Raw genomic sequence first — 17,325 nt, 5'->3', positions numbered from 1 at the left:
AAATAAACATAGTCAGACTCGGATTTCTCAAAAAAATCTATCAAACTAGCATCATACGAAAACTTTGTTAGCACAGTTGACACTTAAATGAATGTTCATTCTTGGCGCTTTTTTGATATTCTTATGTTGAAAATATCAAGCTGCAATCTTAATCACACAAATTAAGACTTTACCATCACCACAGCTGTAAAACGAATGAAACAATCAACATTCATATACTTATACTAAAACACACAATGATTTCTCTTTGTGTCAATATCTATTTACATGATCATTACTTGATCTTCAAATGTAAAAACATCTAAATGTTCAAATGTATTATGCTGAAAATTATGAGTTTGAACTTTTTTGGAAAATCGTTTCAAATTGAGTGTTAGTAATTCTGATTATAAAGGACAATCTTGATGTATCAGTTTGTTACTTTTTTATACTTCATTTGAAGCGAGAAATATTTAACTTGCATTCTAAATATTGCCACAAGACAAGGTTTCTATGATGCTACAGGCGACAGTTTTCAACAAGGGAGGTAATTACAATGTGATGTTCCATACGGGTACTTGTTTTATCTTTGCCCGTGGGCGAGATAAGAATTTCTAGCATGGTCAATTTTTTGAATCTATTTATCTGAGGTGGGAGAATATCTTATCTTCTCCTAAATGAAATCCGTCTGCATATGTGGTTTTATTATGAACATTATAAAAGGGCACTGACTATATACAATGCAATATTTGTGGTAGTTTTTCATATAAATATCTGTGCACTGCACTTCTCCAAAATAAAATATATATGTACATGAACTTTGAAGTCAATACCTCAAAGACATTTCAAGTTAGGCTCTGAACAAAAAGTAAGTATAAACATTAACAAAAATGACAATAACAAAAATAATACTACAGATAGAGTCGTGGTTGATGTATTAAGTTTGAAATCAATACCAAATTCTTTTCAAATAAATTCGGGAATTACGGCCATTTTGGTCCAGCTCTTCGAATGCTTTGAAGGAGTCAAAGAGATTCCCCAGACAGTGGTTACCCGCCTAGTTCAATTTTAATGAGTACCAGACCATGCCGAAAAATGGATCTTGCGGCATGGTTTTGACCGACATTGCGAGTGATTTGAACGTGTTAACGAGTTTATCTAAAGTAGTTTAGACAACAGCTACCTCCAGCCGGCCAATCATAGGCCTGCAATAGTGTTTGATAAATCTCACACACAACTGTTTTTCTGTCGGATATTTGAACTGGTAAATCTCGTGCAAATCGTGCACCTACTTATGTTACAAGGACGTTCTTAATACTACAGAAATGTTTGTTTCCTGTGCTTTAATGACATTTTTCTCATACAAATGTATGGTATCGGACTAAGAAACAAGTAATACACTCTCTGTTGTCTAAGTCGGATAGCTCACGAGTAGCCGTTTGATATGGAATTATCAACTCGCTACGCTCGCTGATAAATTCCATATCAAACGGCTACTCGTGATGTATCCTATACATAGCTATGGTGTGGTAGGTGGTAAACTAAACCAGTTAAACTTTAGTATAGAAATAATCCCCGTGTCGTGACTATACTGAATAAGGAAACTATGCTGTTTATATAAATCAACATTTGATTTCATAATTTGCCGAAATATGAAGTAAACACATTTTCATACTTTAACCTGTTTTATGTATTATGTAAACAAAATGATTTTTGTAGGATAAAACAGCAGCGCAAAGTTACTTAACTTGCAAGGATTTTACATCCGCTTCAATTGAACAATGGATTTACCTTCTCATACAACGCTTAAGGTTAATCTTGATAAAGATTTCTTGTAGAAGCATATATGAAGTACTTACTTCGTCACAAACTACTCTAGTAGATGCTTAATGGACAATAACATAGCTTAATGAGAAACTTTAGTAAAGACAGTTGTATACAAGAACTACTTAGAGCTTGATACTAAGAGATACTCAAACATTACTTTGAAATGTAACAGTGTAAGGAAATGAATAATTATGAGTGTTCAATATTAATAAAGGAAGTTTATTCTGAAGTTGTTCCATGTATTTGTGTATTTATAGAAATAGTTTTTATGAAATCTTCGATCAAACGGGTCTCGATAAAGGCATACTCACATATATATATATATACATGTAAAAGTTAGGCTGAAATATAAGGATGAAGTTAAATATTTTCACCTCAACTTCTTATCCTCAAATAACGGCCTTTCGCCAATTGCGAGTTATGTTCGGATCGCGAATCATTGCGTATTGATATAAAATGAATGTTGTTTCTCTTTTTATTCTATAGTTTCTGCAGTCCACGAACAACTTTAATCCACATATTGAAACGTTTTTATTTATGATTGTTCAATGTATTGTTGTCTTAAATGATTAAATTTTACATAAATAAGTGATTTATCGTAATAACTATGAAGTAATTAAAAAAGTCTACGTCATTTTGACGTCATATGATCGAAACTGTTTCCGGTTACGGTCGACTCGATGTATTTACAGAATGAGAAATAATTATGTAAGGTTTTCTTGAATGAAATTACGTATTGAAAAATTCTTGAAATAAATAATAAACTATAGATTTAAATATAATTAATGAATTGCATGATTGATGTCATTATCCGGGATATGAACACAGTTGAGCTAGTTAAAGTACGCGTGGAGTCCTTCGGACTCAACCCACTTTCAACAGCCATACTGCGTTCATAACCCGATATTGACACCAATCAAGCATCTGGTCTGATAACGGTCGATAATTACCCGTATCTGTCTTATATAGCGCTCTGAATTATTTGTCAATATAAATTTGAAACTCATTAATTTGAGAGATGTTTTCAATGCTCAATGATTTCGATTAAGAACTCCGCCTACTTCAATCATGTGAGTACCGGACCCAGCCAGAAAACGTTTTTTTATTTTATTTTTTGTCCAATTTTTCGTGTGCAAGAATTAAATCAATTATGCAAATGTTGCTTCACATTGATACGCTGATGATGAAGGATTAAGATTAGTATCATAAGTACATGTTACTTCAGTGATCTCTATGTGGTCCTTTTTAATTAAAGCAATCAGCACTGGGAAAGACATACTATGGTCACCTTTATGTTAAATTTGAAAGCATTATAGCCCTCCATATGTAACATGTGTAGCGTAACAGCCACAGAACTCTCCAGAACTTTCTAGAACTCTAAGTCATTAACCAACAATTGTTCCTCTATTCGTTCTTAATTTAAAATGTTCTTTCTTAATATAATAATAAAGTTCTAGGTACAATATAACGTTCTTTATCTCATTACCAAAACCTAACTAAAGTCCAAGCCGGACTCAATCCGGAGTTCAACCGGCCTCTACCCTTCTACATAGAAAATGATCCAACTTAAATACCAAGAATATGAGGCAAAATTGACACACGTTTTTGTATTTAACATGACAATTTATGCATTTCTGTGCATTTGTACCAAGTCGGCTGTCAACCACTTACGCATTCATTAACAATCTAATATGACCTACGATAATTACTAAATATTCAATATAAAGACAAATATCCATTTAATTAAAAGCTAATTATATCATGAAAAACCTTAATAAGATCATTACGTTACACATACTTTAGACAAGACGAAAATCTACATCAATCCTGATTTTATTAGTAACTCAATGAATAACTAAATTAATATTAAAGTAAAGAAGGACAATAGAAAATATACTCCTAACAAATTTATTAATTTAGTCACACGTTATTTATTTCGTTAAATGTGTATATTTTCAGTCTTCTTAACCACTTGCATCAACATTGTTATAACTCTTAAAATGAGTCTCATATCTTGCATGGAACTAAATATCTGTAAAATACTGTACACCTTATGTTTTTATGCTTTAATTGAATAACAGCATCTGTAGTTTTGAAATATTGACAGGTATCACATGGACTCTATTCTGATGTAGCTCAGACGGTATCCCCTTTACCTTCAAAGCAGTGAGATATATGACTTGGTAAGTCATGACGCATGAGAATCTGTTATTTGTTCATTGCCACTGAATACTTGAATTGGACGATTCAACTCACTCAACCCATATGCATCAGAAACGTAGAGCCTTTTCTGTTGCTGACTGTAGCAAACACTTATTGGCCTGTGTATATCTTCCTTCTGTCCAAGTAGTTGCGTCATCTGATCACTGGACAATTCTAAGCTTATTATATTGTCACTATTCCTTCCACAGATAAGCAGCTGGTTTCCCACTGCAGTGATGCATTGTGGTCCTCTGAGTGCTGGATCGTGGAATATCTGGAGGATGTTCAGGTCCATGTCCAGCTTAGTGATGTTGTGTTTGCCACAATCCGAAACATAGATGGCTGCTTTTTGGTATTCATGGAGCACTACTATGAGGTAGCGAGGATTTGAAAATACTGGTTTCCCACTATCATCCCTGTAAATCATTGTTATCACTTCCCCTGCCATGTCCATCATCTTTACCTTTCCGCTCGAAAAGGAAGCTATTAGCCGGTCATTATAGTAACCAATACCTCGACAGTCAATGTCTACCTTGATACTATCACCAAGGGAGAGTAGTTCCCGTGTCTTCAGGAACCTAATACTACCATCGTCTAAACTAACAGCCACCCTATCCACAGGAAGGAGACACATGTCTAATGGTGCACCTGGCATTACACTGACCTGCGACACCAGGATGTTGGTCTGCAGGTCAAGCAGCTTTACTTTATGGTTACCCAAATCAGTTAGTAGCAGTCTGTTCTCAGGCAGAAGAAGCATACTGGTAAGGATGCAGTCCTTCGGGTCAGAGGGAGACTTTACTGAGATGGCTGGGGCTTGGGTAAACGTCAGTCTGGTCAAGTCTTGGGTTGGGGCTGGGATGAAGGACAGGCTGCCGAGATCATCACTTTGTTTCGCTGTAAAGAAAAGTTAAACTATATACCAACCAAACATAACACGTCTAACGTCAGAAGAATAGCATATTTCATGGAAAACAATCAGCCGTAACTTAGTTATAACTCCAGTTAGTCATATTTTTATACAATCCCGGGCTACATAAGTTCATTTTTCGAAAATAATATATCGAGCGTATTTGATGAGTTTTGTTGTAAGGTAAAATGTGTTCTGGCACTTGCATAAAAATCGAACTGATAACAGAGTGCATCATAGACTTTGCTACATAATGTCAGTTGGCAACGCTTTTTTTATTTAGGATCAGTTGGTCCCGTGACCAATTCTGGCGACATTTTAAAAAGATCATTCATTTATTTCCTTTAAACAAAACATCTTTTATCAAACAACGGTATCTAGAAATAAGATTTAATAGTTTTATATAACCCACGTTTTATTCTTCTAATTTACATTCCGAAAATATGTCTTTTGCGTCATTTTGATGACGCATTTATAAACAAAATGTCAGCGTAAATGGAGAAACGGTTTGATAAATGCGTTGACTAGACATTCGATATCATTCCTTAAGGTATATGTGTGTATAAAAGGTGTATTTTTAATTATAGCACTAATCTTGTCTAAATAATATCATTGTGTTAAAAAATGCCAGCTGGTTGATTTGCAGGGCCATAGCGGCGAAGCCGAAAGTTTAGACATGCAATTTTAAAATGCTGTAACTGGATATATTCAGCAGAACAATACCAATACTATTTCAGTACATACAAGGTACGTACAACATTTCTGTGATTATCCTTCCAATATATATCCATTATCTTTATTTGATCGAGTATTTACAGACAACAATATTTTTCGCAAATTGTGATTACGAGAAATTGTTGACAAAATTTGAGAAACTTGGGAAATCGCGTGCGATTAATAACGTTATGATATCATTGTATGATGTTTTCTTTAAGAAATTGTTCAAGCAATATGCATGGGAAACAAAACGAAACGCAAATCACAACATTGAAAAAACACAAGATATCACTGAGCAGCATAAAATAAAAGGTGCTGACTGAACATGCAGACGGTAATTGATCAGCGAACTTCCCGATTAATGGTAATACAGTTTAGTGTTGATGAATAGCTGATGTTTATACAATTTCTAAAACATTCAAAATAGAAAGTTTAACAGATGATATGTTACTAAATAATGATATGATTTAAAAGAGGACCATTCTGTATCAGAAATGCTTAAATAAGCTTTCAAAATTGATTTCATCTAAATCATCGGAGAAAAACTTGCTACTTTATATTAATTTCTTAACAAACAACAACACATGTTTGAAGACGTTCGGTCCTTCACGTATTTAAAGAGGAAATGACGTCAATACAATATTACGAAAGCGGTGATATTGACACTAACCTTCGGACCTATCGATGATTTGGGGAATTAGTTTTAGAAAGCATACGTGACTATATTATCCGAGTGCAGTAGAACAAAGCTTTCAGAATGTTGGGAAATTTGTTTTAGAAAGCATATTGGACTATATTATGCCAGTGCTGTTAAACAAAGCTTTCAGAATGTATATAGAATAAAAATGGTCCATGCAATATCATACCTATTAAAATGTGATTTTTGGTCATCTTCATGTTCCCATGTACCCGGGCACAATCAGAGCAAAGGAATTCGTCGCATTCTTTGCATTTGACAACGCATTGATTTTTAATTTTATCTTGTAAACAAGGCTCACAAAAGCGACTGACTAATTCCTTGTTTATTTCAGACATATCAGTCGAAAAATAAGCCATGGACTTTTCATATTCACTCGCTGTCAAACTATGTCCACTCGATTCGTCTATCATGCATTCCTCTACCGGCTGTTTAGATCCTTCCATCTGCAAAGGCTTAACCTGTTGTACAGGTCCGTCAATAGTTATTTTCTCAACGGCCTTTTCATATTCTTGAGATGTAGAAGTCATAACCCGTTTTCCAAATTCGTCAAAAGAAAATCCCTCCGAGAACGTTTTAGATTTAGCAACAACTAATCGGTCTGTTTCTTCAACTACAGTCTCTTCTGGTCCATCAGGCTTGATTGGCCCAGTCTGAGTACTGGAAGCAATCATAAGATCAATGATAAAATAAATAATATAGTGGACTTAAGAACACTTGTCACAAGTATGACACTTTCAAGTTGAATTTATGCCAAGTGTGCTATTGTAATTCTGTATGAGTAATTGACACACAAGATGATTTCCCTTGAAAGAATAAACACCATAAAGGTTCATTCTGTTAGCGAAAGGAACAACAATGCAGCAAAAATCGGATGAATATAAATAAGCAGATAATGAGCAAGACGAAATATTACACCCCAAAGGCTAAGCCATATACCACAAACTATTTTTTCTGAACTACCACTGTGATTCTGATGGTGAATATCCATTCATTTATTTTTCAATTCACCATTTCACGTCTTCTCATAATAATGGCGAGTTTGTCTACTTGTCCTAATTCAAGAATTCTCCATTAAGAATGCACCAAAATGTGCAATTTGGCAGTGAAAATGTAACACAAATCGACATGCAGAAGGGATCTGTGGTACTAAAGTATGTTGGCCTGCGGCCTACCGTCTAAACAATGATTCACATTTACTGTTGAACACATCCATTCGTTACAAAAGATAAATACAAGAATCATTATTCTTGCATACCGGACATGTATTGCCGCTGATTTGACATAGATGGTAGATTAGTCAGGCGCAACAACGCGCCAAATGCAAATACAAAATCTACCTGACATTTTGGACTTCTTCTTGTGAAGTTTGTGTCCTCCGATTGGAAACGTCTGAAAACAATTCCAGCATATACATTACCGAGCCAATGTCCATCTCGACTGCTTCACCTTTGATATTAAATAAAAACGTTTAATAAAGAGTCGTTTGTATTATCACCCAAAAGCTCAAAATAGTAAAAGTATCAATTGGTCATATGTCAATAAAATAGCTGATTTTGTATTGCGCCTATGTGATTGATGGATATAAATCGTATTTTCATAGTGCTATATCCATCAAATTTACTCGTTCAAGCCAGATACAATTGATTGCATCCTGAAGGCATTGTAAGCCGAAAACTTGTATGGTTTTGTTTTCTTGATAACACTAAGATCTACGCTCGACTTTATATTTTCCATCTATAAGCGTGGGTCTCGCAAATCGTTCAATGGACAATTGTACAAAGTATTCGGTAATACTTATCAAAAACTTAACATGTAAGGGATGTTTTCGGTTGTTTCGCGTGTGTTGTAATGCTCTTATTACATAAAAACCATAACATAATCTTAATTGTGTAGTTCATACTTATTAAATATACATATACAATTTGTAATACACGTACCTATTTGCATTAACACTGAAAAGATGTCCGGAACGTTGACGGTTAATTCCAATTTTTCAAATCCTTCTTGCCTCCTAAGCAATGTTTGCATTGGCTCAAATGCCGATTCCAGTCTTCCATTCAAAAAGTCTTTGATGAAACTCCACATGCATACGACATTGTCAAAGCCAATTTGTACTTCTATGCACTTCCGCCGGACACCAAGCACACGCCGTCCTTCTAAAAACATTCACAAAATAATGAATTCTGAATGAGCCGTAGGAAAACTGGGCCTTATTATTTTACATCTACGATTGTGCGTGTCTGTGACTAACATAGTAACAAAAGGATAGCGCATTTTTGGGAGGGCGTGAAAAACTGCACACACAAAATACAAGTACGTAGAACTTGTAAGACCATGAACACATTACAAGGCCGCCTGCAGATGCTCAAGATCCAGAACAGATGCTATTAACGCTATTATTGCATAGTCGAAAAAGGTGCACAACACGAGATTTATTAAGCCAGATTGATATTGCTTTCTATACAGGAATGTAATATCTCTTGCAACATGTGAACTAAGTTTACATATCTTTTTAACGTTTTATTGCAGAAAACGTGTGCCTGCTCGTCTGTTTCGTTTCAGTCGAACAAGGGGTATAACTCCATCGTTATTTAAGCCAGAGTTATATTCCTCGCTCTAAATGTAAATATTATATCTTGTAACATGTGTACCAAGTGTAAAGATGTTATTCACGCTATTATAGTGGTATAAAAGAAGAGCGGCCCGCTCGTCTGTCTCCTTAAAGTTGAATAAGGGGCATGACTCGAGCTTCATTTAAGACATAGTATTATGCCTTGCTATAATCGTATATATTATCTCTTGCCGCATGTGCACAACGTTCATTTTATTATCTTAAAATAATGGTTAAGGTTAACATCATTTTTTTGTCAAATGATGTTTTATCTTTATATTCGTATCCCTGTCAACGTAGTAAGAAATAGAGCGGACACAAACTTGTATAGGATAAAAATAAAATAAAAACAAAACTGACAAAAGGACAACTCATTTAATTAATTTTATACAGTACAAAAAGTAAAAGTAAATGTTAGTACTTGCTTTTAAAATAATGTACTTGCCGTATGGATTGTCGAGGATTTTCCAAGCCCTACAACAAGCAAGAGTGATACGCTGCGTTAATTCCTCATTTTCTTCTGCTTCAGGTAAACTGCTTTTCAAACATTCATTAAATGTTTCAATATAACTCGCATAGAGAAGTTCTTTTTGTTCTTTAGCTAACCTTCCAAAGAACACCAACAAATTCAGTTCACCTTGAAATAAAATTATACAATGAACATGTGGGTCAAAGAATTATCGTAAAATAAACGTAATTTAAAAGTACTGTAGTTTATCTTTTTTCGAATGAGCAAATGTTATTGCACCATTTCCACACTGAACATTGGAATGACTCGAAAGGTTAATTCGACTACAACGTGCAATCGGTTCAGTTTGTGACAATACAAAAATAGAAATTATTTACAGACACCCGGTTGTACTCTATTCATGAAACTGTTTCTATTTATTCAAATTGACTTTACCTAAAAATAAATAATAATTAACTTTTCAAAGTTTATCATAAAAAAACATTTATTGCAAGCTGCGAGTAAATGTTTCTGCGAGTACAAGTTTCTGCGAGTACATGTTTCCCAAAACGTAATAAACAATAAGGCTATTATTCATCAATTCTTCAAAACAGAAAAAAATCATGTCACATGTTTGTAAACATGGCCTAATTTGATATCATATTTGACTGGGAGGGGGGGGGGGGGAAATTGGAAGGCTTGTTGAAAGTCAATTGTATTTCTATTTTCAAATATCGGCCATGAAGTAAAAAAATAGCTGCTTTTTGTTAATGAACATTTTCCTTCAGATATTGAATTTTTTATTGATTTTTTTATTTATATTCAAAGTGCTTAACACAATGATTTTCTCAATTTGAATAAGTTTATAAAGAGCCATAGATCTAAATACTCATAAGGTGGAGCTATATGACTTGTCATAAATACATACTGATTGTATGAGCTAAGTTTGAAGTGGATATCTAATGGTTTAGAAATATATTAAGGACAACAAACAGATGTACAGACGGACAAACGACAGACATAATGATAACTATTTTAAGCGAGGCCTTATAATTCAGATATCTGAAATTGATTTTAATGTTAATTGATCTTATAGTAAATACACGCAAAAATCTTATCTTTGAAATATCTTTTCTAAAATTCTTACCTTGACTCGGCATATCTTTTACAGCTGTAATAATAAAAGACATAAAGAGAAATATTATCAATCAGAGGCGACCTGCAAAACGATGCATCACTAATTGTAGATACATTTCATGTTCGTACATTCTCATTACTGTACGTATCTTACAAGATTTGTTTTATTTGAAGGAAATCTAAATATGCAATGCTAAATTACAAAATAATACATTATTCATATTAATATACAAACATTCATACATTCGAAATACTTGTATCTTGCACGTCTTTCCACTTTAAACGTTAAACTTTTTAGACACTTAATACAAGGTCGAGGTACCTTTTTCTATATTGTCTAATCGTTGAATGATGTCCCTGTCATTGTCGTATGATTGTTGAAGATGACTTTGATCAATCAAAAGAAAGGTTTTCATTTTGCCATTTTCAATGTCACACATTTCCGTCTTTACTTCAGATTCAACAGCATCATCTCCAAGGTATGCAAGTGCTTCGTCAATAAAGGTTCTCAAAACAGGCATTTGCCTTTCGTAATCTGATGAGGTCATTGCAGGGTTTTTAGGATGGCAAAGGCGGTTTCTAAGTTCCCGTATGTCATCTAACGATTCCATTATTGTAACAAGTAATGTCTGAGGCTTTGGCGACAACACTGATAGAAGACAAGAGCAAACTGGCATGGACCATTTGTTTGTATCCGTTGGTCTTCCAAGCGTTGGGTACAGCGTTGTTTCATATGCTCTACCTTTTGGTGTTGAAGTAACTTGAGCTTTGTTCTTCTCAAGCACTGGATCAATAGGATTTCCGAATTCCTGGATAATTATCTTCCTTTGGATAAGGTTAAGAATGCAATTAAGCAGCGAAAAATCCCACTGCTCAATATCAGTTGGTGTATCAGGAAATAAAATCGCCTGGATATTTGGCGAAGAAGCATATGACATCCTTTGTATGTGTGTTTTTTCCTTTGAAAGAAATCTGTCCACATATGGATATCCAAGCGTTTGAACCAACTTTGACAAAAGTTTCCTCATAACTTTTACGCAGCAGCGCATAAGTGTTTGTAGGAAGTTGTTGAAACGATCCACATCGCTTAGTCTATCTGCCATCCTGTGTTACGAGTATTTGTTATGTAAACCTTTAAGAAAAATACCAGTTACTATTCGATTCAAATTAAAGGTTGTAACTATATCAAAAGCGGAAACATTGTTAGTGACCAGATCAATGGGTTTGTTACAAACTGTGTGAAGTCCGATCACGTTAGTTCCCAAAATTCATCCATTTCGAACATTCGAATTGAGGCCCAAATGAATAATCAGTCGTAAGAAAAAGCATCGACCATATAAAGAAAACTGGTTTCCGTTTAACATGGGTTATAATAACAGCACAGTATACGTAAACTTAGAATAGTTTAAACTCTTGAACGCCGTTAACAAAGTTGCCGAAGTACCTGAAATGATGTCACGAGTCATGTAGCTTACCCCACTGTACAATTCTATATAAGATATTCTATACGAAGGGTCATTCATGGCCGAAGTGACATAATCGAACAATTCAGTTGGTAGCATATCTTGTTTAAGTGGTACATACGTCTAAATCATATGCATAAAGGTTCTGGCAACCAAACAATATGTGTCAATTCTGATTCAATAATTACCGTCGCGAAGTCATGATATAAAACAAGGACGGAGACCTACTTCAATTTTGACCTTATATGTGTTAGCTTTCGGTTCACATTCACCGAAACCATTTGAAAAAAAAGGAATCAGAACCATCAATTAGAGTTGTCAGAGTAAGTCCTGAAACGGATTGTACTCGACGGCCTAAGCCTAATACTACAAGATATTGTCTCATTATCTTGTCAGAAATGATGTTTGAATGTCATAAGTAACCAAATACTTACAAAGAAAACCTCTTAGGGACACAAATGGCTATCAGTATGGAAATGAGCACCTCTTCGGACATACCAAAAATCCGGTAAAGTTAGTTTGATCTTACTTTTCTTTTACACCACGATATAAATCTGAACATTTTATACCTTTTTGATAAAAGAAGTGAATTACCTTTTTAATGACAAAGAACCCTTGGCACTTCTTTCGAGAAACAAAACGAAATGATGCAAAGAAGCATCGACTCCTTAATTAAACTATGATGTCCCTGTAAAACATACAAAAACGACATGTTCCAAATAATGCCGCTTAAAAATATGTACATACTTTGATAAATGCATATGGCACAACTAACCTTTCAATCGTTAACAATCCATATTCAATCAAAATAACCATTGGCTAAAAAAGTTATACTCATAGCGGTTGTTGACATTTTTCGAGCTTCCGGCAACTTGACTTCGTCGCTGATTGGCTCTTATTAGGAAAACACACGTAGCTGCAATGAAAACGGATATCGCTGTAAAACTATTGAATTTAAAACTGAAACTTGTTTCTTCCAAAACTTCAAGGCCCTTAACCCTGAAAGAGATAGTTGGACAAATAGACAGAATTTGAAAAGTAAAGTTTGATTAAATGATATACTAATCGATAGGTTTAATCTCAACACACGTACACGTATCACGAACAATGTTAAGGCCTATTTTTAAATAAAAATCCATAGTAAGCATCCCAAGAAGCCTCTAAAAGGACGGGCCTATGGACGCCCCGAACAGGACGGGCCTATAAATACACTGAGGGGTATGGCTGCAGAACTCCCTCAACATATGAATATGCCCCTAACAGGACAGGCCTATAAATACACTGAGGGTTATGGCAGCAGAACTCCCTCAACATATGAATATGCCCCTAACAGGACGGGCCTATAAATACACTGAGGGTTATGGCTGCAGAACTCCCTCAACATATGAATATGCCCCTAACAGGACAGGCCTAGAGACACCTGTAAGCTGGACTGCGGCACTCCATCTTATTTAGAGACGTTTGTAGGCCGGACGACAGACCTATACAGCGGTACTCCATCACACCTCGAAATCCTGTAGGCCGGACGACGGACCTATACAGCGGTACTCCATAACACCTCGAATTCCTGTAGGCCGGACGACGGACCTATACAGCGGTACTCAATCACACCTCGAAATCATGTAGGCCGGACGACGGACCTATACAGCGGTACTCAATCACACCTCGAAATCCTGTAGGCCGGACGACGGACCTATACAGCGGTACTCCATCACACCTCAAAATCCTGTAGGCCGGACGACGGACCCATACAGCGGTACTCCATCATATCTCGACAACCTGTATGCCGGACGACGGACCTGTACGGTGGTACTCCATAATACCCAGAAAAACATATCAGCTACCGGTACAGCGGTACTCCATTTTACCTAGAGGAACCTTTAGGCCAAACGACGGACATGTACAATGGTATATCATCTTACCTAGACAAACCTGTAAAACGGACGACGGACCTATACTGCGGTACATCATCTTACCTAGGTAAACCTGAAGGCCGGCCGACAGACCTGTTCGATGGTATTTCATCTTACCTATACACACCTATAAACCGGACGAAAGACATATACAGCGGTACTCCATCTTACCTAGAATAAATATGTAAGCTGGACGACGGACCTGTACAGGGGTACTCTATATTACCTCGAGAACCTGTAGCCCGGACGACGTATCAAAAGAGCGGTACTCCACCTTACCTAGAGAAACCTGTAGGCCGGACAACGAACCTGGACAGCGGTACATCATCATGCCTAGATAAACCTGTAGGCCGGACAACGGACCTGTACAGCAGTACTCCATCTTACCTAGATAAACCTGTAGGCCGGACGACGGACCTTTACAGCGGTGCTTCATCTTGCCTAGAGAAACATGTAGGCCGGACGACGGACCTGTACAGCGGAACTCCATCTTTCCTGTAGAAACCTGTAAGTCGGACAACGGACATGTGCAGCGGTACTCCATCTTGCCTAGAGAAACCTGTAGGCCGGACAACGGACATGTACAGCGGTACTCCATCTTGCCTAGAGAAACCTGTAAGTCGGACAACGGACATGTACAGCGGTACTCCATCTTGCCTAGAGAAACCTGTAGGCCGGACAACGGACCTGTACAGCGGTACTCCATCCTGCCTAGAGAAACCTGTAGGTCGGCAACGGACCTGTACAGCGGTACTACATCTTACCTAGAGAAACCCGTATGCCAAGGACGGGCCTTTGCTGCGGTACTTCATGTTACCTTTAGAAACCTGTAAGCCGGACAAGGGACCTGTACAGCGGTACTCCATCTTGCCTAGAGAAACATGTAGGCCGGACGACGGACCTGTGTAGCGGTACTCCATCTTACCTGTAGAAACCTGTAAGTCGGACAACGGACATGTACAGCGGTACTCCATATTGCCTAGAGAAACCTGTAGGCCGGACAACGGACCTGTACAGCGGTACTCCATCTTGCCTAGAGAAACCTGTAGGCCGGCAACGGACCTGTACAGCGGTACTCTATCTTGCCTAGAGGAACCTGTAGGCCGGCAACGGACCTGTACAGCGGTACTCCATCTTACCTGTAGAAAACTGTAAGTCGGACAACGGACATGTACAGCGGTACTCCATCTTGCCTAGAGAAACCTGTAGGCCGGACAACGGACCTGTACAGCGGTACTCCATCCTGCCTAGAGAAACCTGTAGGTCGGCAACGGACCTGTACAGCGGTACTTTATCTTGCCTAGAGAAACCTGTATGCGGGACAACGGACTTGTACAGCGGTACTCCATCATATCTAGAGAAACATGTAGGATGGACAACGGACCTGTACAGCGGTACTCAATCTAGCCTAGAGAAACCTGTAGACGGGACAACGGACTTTTACAGCGGTACTCCAACTTACCTAGATACACCTGTACACGGGACAACGGACGTGTACAGCGGTACTCATTCTTGCCTAGAGAAACCTGTAGACGGAAAAACGGACCTGTACAGCGGTACTCAATCAAGCCTAGCGAAACCTGAAGACGGGACAGAGACTTGTACAGCGGTACTCAATCTTGCCTAGAGAAACCTGTAGGCGGGACAACGGACTTGTACAGCGGTACTCAATCTTGCCTAGAGAAACCTGTAAGCCGGACGATGGACATGTGCAGCGGTACTCCATCTTACCTAGACAAAACATTTAAGCTGGTCGATGGACCTTGTAAGTTGTCTATATGAATATATGAAAAATGATTTTTACACCCGTATACGTTTACAGATGTGTGACATACTCACGCTTTCTGCAAGTGAACCAAAATTATATTTTAACGTTGATTTGACGTACAATTTTCGCTTTTTGATTATCTTAAAGGGACTCGTTCATGTTTTATAGGGTCAGACATGGAAAATATTAATTATGTGTGAAATAATTGTAAATGTTTATTTAATGATAACATCATCAAAATGAAGTTATAATGTTATCATATATATTTAAAACTGTTTCAGAAAATGCGATAGTAACGCTATTGACAATTGAAACTATATTAGACGCGGTTAGAACAAAAAAAAAATCAGTGAACGAGTCCCTTCTACTTTTGTGATGTAAACAGATTCGAGTTTGAAACCTGAATTACAATTAGGTATACTCTAGGTTCCCAAAGATTTGAGCGGAAAGGTATTTATGAATTACTAATTAATGTTTAACATTACATATAGTTTGTGACAAGTTTCATCGTGCTGATATTTAATGATAATTTAACAATGAAGTTATTTAAAATCTTATGCAGTTGTTCTTCAAACTGCTCTGTTGGCTTGGCAAAAATCAGATAAAGGTATAAATCTAGTACATGTATGTAGAAAATAGTTCACATTTCAGAGCAAATAGTTAATGGCATGAACAAAACCCTACGGTATTAATGAGATGTAATTTGGTTTACTAGTATTTGGTGAAAACTTGCCAAAAAAGTAGCATAACGTTTGCTTTATACGATGCATGCTATCTAGGTTTTGAAGTTCGAAATGATTTTCTTGCTAAGTTCTTCTTCAAAAAAAAAATGTAATCTGACGACATCAATTGTTCAATGTATTTTTGGAGCAATTTTAAATGGATCATTTAGTAAAGAAAGAACATGTAAAACATACTGAAAACAAATAACTAACAAGCTTTTTCGGTCTTGAACGTTTGCGAAACAAATCATTCCACGCCTAATTTAAGTATAAATACAAAACATAATTACAAACTGTAATACACCAAACAGTATGCCGACAATAGCTAAACTGACTATAGTAGGTAGCTTTTGATGATATATTTTAAACGTTCACGTTGCAACATGTCTAATTATAGCCTCATTAGGCTTGACAATTTAAAAGCAATGAAAAAATTCAACCTATGAATATAAAGATATGGATAACATAAATAAATTGTTCAATATTAAAACAATACCTTCATGTACAAGTTTCCTTTCTTCTTATAAGACCAATCCTTGGCTCATATATTCTCCTTTGTTTCATAAGTTTAAGTGTTGTTGCGTAAATGTGTATCGCCCACAATATGAAACCGGAAACACCTACTTAATCAAATTTATAACATATTATTTGTAACAAAAGTCTCTACATTTAAAGTGTTAGGTAATATTTCTCCACAAAATCACAAAATATTTCATAACCGAATGACCAAAGCCTATCAATAAATAGAAGTTTATAAAAATTGTGATATTTCTGGTATATACTCTTGACCTTTGGTCTTTGCTTTCTACAGTATCAATGTTTTAAAGCTGCACTCTCACAGATTGAACGTTTTGACAACTTTTTTATTTTTTGTCTTGGAACGAGCCATTTTTTTGCGAAAATCAATGAAAACCAGTTATATAAGACT

The 17,325-nt window shown here is 36.4% G+C and overlaps 1 protein-coding gene across 8 annotated transcripts; it reads right to left on the bottom strand.

The window, feature by feature from the left end:
• Positions 1-1,493: 1,493 nt before the first annotated feature.
• On the bottom strand, positions 1,494-17,153 carry LOC128238466 (uncharacterized). 8 transcript variants are annotated; one of them, XM_052954417.1, is made up of 10 exons: positions 16,894-17,153; positions 12,770-12,910; positions 12,589-12,682; positions 10,854-11,663; positions 10,542-10,565; positions 9,392-9,583; positions 8,273-8,491; positions 7,673-7,781; positions 6,502-6,992; positions 1,494-4,905 (listed from the first exon to the last, which is right to left on the bottom strand). In XM_052954417.1, exons 4-10 carry the CDS (start codon positions 11,632-11,634, stop codon positions 3,995-3,997), a joined length of 2,727 nt encoding a protein of 908 aa, XP_052810377.1. In that variant the 5' UTR covers positions 11,635-11,663; positions 12,589-12,682; positions 12,770-12,910; positions 16,894-17,153; the 3' UTR covers positions 1,494-3,994. The 8 variants fall into 8 exon arrangements, with proteins under 8 accessions (XP_052810377.1, XP_052810372.1, XP_052810375.1 ...); XM_052954412.1 differs by having other exon boundaries at positions 12,829-12,910; XM_052954415.1 differs by having other exon boundaries at positions 10,854-11,635; positions 12,829-12,910.
• Between the last annotated feature and the right edge of the window lie 172 nt (positions 17,154-17,325).

The sequence above is a fragment of the Mya arenaria genome, chromosome 6 (genome assembly GCF_026914265.1).
Source record: "Mya arenaria isolate MELC-2E11 chromosome 6, ASM2691426v1".
Classification (NCBI taxonomy): Eukaryota; Metazoa; Mollusca; class Bivalvia; order Myida; family Myidae; genus Mya; species Mya arenaria.
The sequence above is the reverse complement of the archived record's forward strand: the minus strand, read 5'-3'. Positions and strand labels throughout refer to the sequence as shown.